A 2,917-nucleotide genomic window follows, 5' to 3' on the forward strand; every position below is an offset into this window, starting at 1 on the left:
TATGAAAACATGACTCCATGTCTTATTCGACCTCTTAAACTCATAAAATAAAATAGTATTTTTTATTTGTAGCAACATGGATGAGGTTGGGGACTGTGCTTTGACTGTGTTAAGTCAAAAAAGCTATACATAGACTACTGCTTGTGGTTATTGTACATCTGTGGAAATGGAATAAGTTGATGCAATAGAAGTAGGGAGCAGAACATTTATTACCAAAGGCTACGAAAGGTACTGAGGAGGAACAATAGAGAAAGATTAGTTTCTGATATAGTTAGGAGGAATATGTTCTAATGTGCTGTAACAAAGTCGAGTGATTAAATATAGCTTGATCTATATTTCTAACTGCAAGAAGAAAGAAATTTTAATTTTTCTAAGAAAATAACTGGCAAATGTTTAAAGTGATGAACATACTGATTATTCAGATTTTATCATTAAACATTATGCCCACACATTGAGGCACACTGTTTCTCATAATATGAACAATTTTGTGTCAATTAAATGTGCTTTAGGGTGTACAGTATATGTGTGTGTGATGTATGCAAGTGTGTGCAAAAGTCAGAGAAGGATTTCCTGTGTCTCATTCTATCAGTTCTTCGTTTCCCTTAAGACAGTCTTTCCCTGATCCTAGAGTTGGACTAGCTTCCAGCAAGCCCCAGTGATCCTCCTGTCTCCACCCTTCACAACTGGGGCTGCAAACACAGGCCTGGACACCCAGGCTTTTTATGTGATTCCTAGGGATTTGAACTCAGTTCCTCATTCTTGCCCAGCAAGCACTCTTACCTACTGAGCCATCTCCCAATTCCATTTTTTAAGATGAATGAATGATGTTATATCTATTAGTTCCAAAAGGTTCAAATTTCACATGGATTGATATGTGATTTCAGCAACTACAATTTGTATTCTTACTGCTTCTCTCAATCTTGTTTAGAAACCCAAATTCATGAATCACCCAACACCTGTCTCTATGTAGCATGGTTTTGAATATACCCAGGTGAGTTCTAACTAGACTTTATCCTCTCTGAAACTTAAGTTCTCATCTTCTTCCTCAAACTTGCTCCATTTCCACTGCCACCCATCTCCCGCCTGCCGTCTTCTTCCTGAGCTCATACAGGAAACCTGCAGATCCTTCTCATTACTTCAGTGGCATCCGCTAACAGACCCTAGCGCTGGGCTCCCCTTCGGTACTCCAGTTCAGCGCTACCGCCCCTTCGCAGGCTGCCAGGGCGCACATGCGCAATGTCAGCCTGCCCCGCCCGCTGCTGCGGAAGGCACTGCTCTCAGCAACGCACACTTCCTCTCCAGGAGTACACCGAGAGAGCACAGGCTCAGAGAGCTCCAGTCGCGGCCGTCCTGTCCTTGTCAGACGACGGAGACATGTCCGAACAAAGTAAGGACTTGAGCGACCCTAACCTTGCAGCCGAGGCCCTGAACTCCCAGATGCATGACAGCCCTGGGGTTCCTGCAGGAGTCCCTCCTCCTCCTGAGTCCCCTGCCGCGACCCTCGGCGGGCCGTCCACTGCTCCCGTAGGCCCGACGGCATCCCCGCAGGCCGCGCCGCCTCCTGAAGAACGGTTCGAAGACATCGACCCTAAGATCCTGCAGCAAGCCGCTGAGGAGGGCCGCGCCCACCAGCCCCAGAGTCCACCCCAGCCGCTCCCAGCACCACCAGCCCCAGCCCAGCTGGTCCAGAAGGCGCATGAGCTCATGTGGTACGTGCTGGTCAAGGACCAGAAGAGAATGATCCTCTGGTTTCCAGATATGGTGAAAGATGTCATGGGCAGCTACAAGAAATGGTGCAGAAGCATCCTCAGGCGCACCAGTCTCATCCTTGCCAGAGTTTTTGGGCTGCACCTGAGGCTGACCAACCTCCACACTATGGAGTTTGCCCTGGTCAAAGCCCTCAGCCCCGAGGATCTGGACAGGGTGGCGCTGAACAACCGCATGCCCATGACAGGCCTCCTGCTTATGATCCTGAGCCTCATCTATGTGAAGGGCCGTGGTGCCAGAGAGAGTGCCGTCTGGAATGTGCTGCGCATCCTGGGGCTGAGGCCCTGGAAGAAGCACTCCACCTTTGGGGATGTGAGGAAGCTCATCACAGAGGAGTTCGTCCAGCAGAATTACCTGAAGTACCAGCGTGTCCCCCACGTTGAACCTCCGGAGTACGAGTTCTTCTGGGGGTCCCGAGCCAGACGAGAAATCACCAAAATGCAAATTATGGAGTTCCTGGCTAGGGTCTTTAGGAAAGACCCCCAGGCTTGGCCCTCCAGATACAGAGAGGCTCTGGAGGAGGCCAGAGCTCTGCGGGAGGCTAATCCTGCTGCCCACTGCCCCCGCAGCAGTGTCTCTGACGACTAGAACGGTCCTGTGGCAGATTAATGGTTTCTGACCCGTACCTGGGCTGTGTAAGGGTGGGGCTGGTCATTAGAGCATTGAGGATTTACAGTGCAGTATATCACATGTAACTTTTAAGTTTTCAGTGCAGTGCTTTTATACCTTTTAATGCAATGTTGTATTCATTTGGGTACTGTGGAGTAGTGTTTAGGTTTCTGCATGTTTGCTTACAAGTATGCAAGTTGGTGCTTTGCTTTTGTGCTACCTTCCTTGAATTTTTGTTCAAGAGATGTGCTAAACTTGTGAAATACATTGAGAAATTGTGCATCTTTCTCTTTTGTATGGGACTGATGACCTGTACTGGCAAAGAAGACTCGGGAGATTTGGAGGACTCACCAGCAACACAGGCCTGACCATAAGAAAAGTCAAGGCCTTTCTCCATATGACCTCAACCGGCAACTGGAAACATCCATGTGAAATGGACTGGTCTGAACTGGAATGGTTTCACTGTGGGCACTTGGCACACTCTACTAAATGTGTATAACCAGCACCCCCCCAATAAATAAAATATAAAGTAAGCATCAAA

General features: G+C 48.2%; 1 protein-coding gene across 1 annotated transcript; it reads left to right on the forward strand.

The window, feature by feature from the left end:
- The first annotated feature begins 1,265 nt into the window (after positions 1 to 1,265).
- Ndn (necdin, MAGE family member) lies at positions 1,266 to 2,917 on the forward strand. The gene has a single exon (XM_008850599.2). The coding sequence runs from the start codon at positions 1,375 to 1,377 to the stop codon at positions 2,353 to 2,355; it is 981 nt and encodes a 326-aa protein (XP_008848821.1). The 5' UTR covers positions 1,266 to 1,374; the 3' UTR covers positions 2,356 to 2,917.

Source organism: Nannospalax galili, unplaced genomic scaffold, assembly GCF_000622305.1.
Source record: "Nannospalax galili isolate Female #2095 unplaced genomic scaffold, S.galili_v1.0 scaffold685, whole genome shotgun sequence".
Lineage (NCBI taxonomy): Eukaryota > Metazoa > Chordata > Mammalia > Rodentia > Spalacidae > Nannospalax > Nannospalax galili.

What these genes read in the sequence shown, in the direction of transcription:
- Ndn (XM_008850599.2), top strand. Translation starts at nt 1,375, where the DNA reads ATGTCCGAACAAAGTAAGGACTTGAGCGACCCTAACCTTGCAGCCGAG.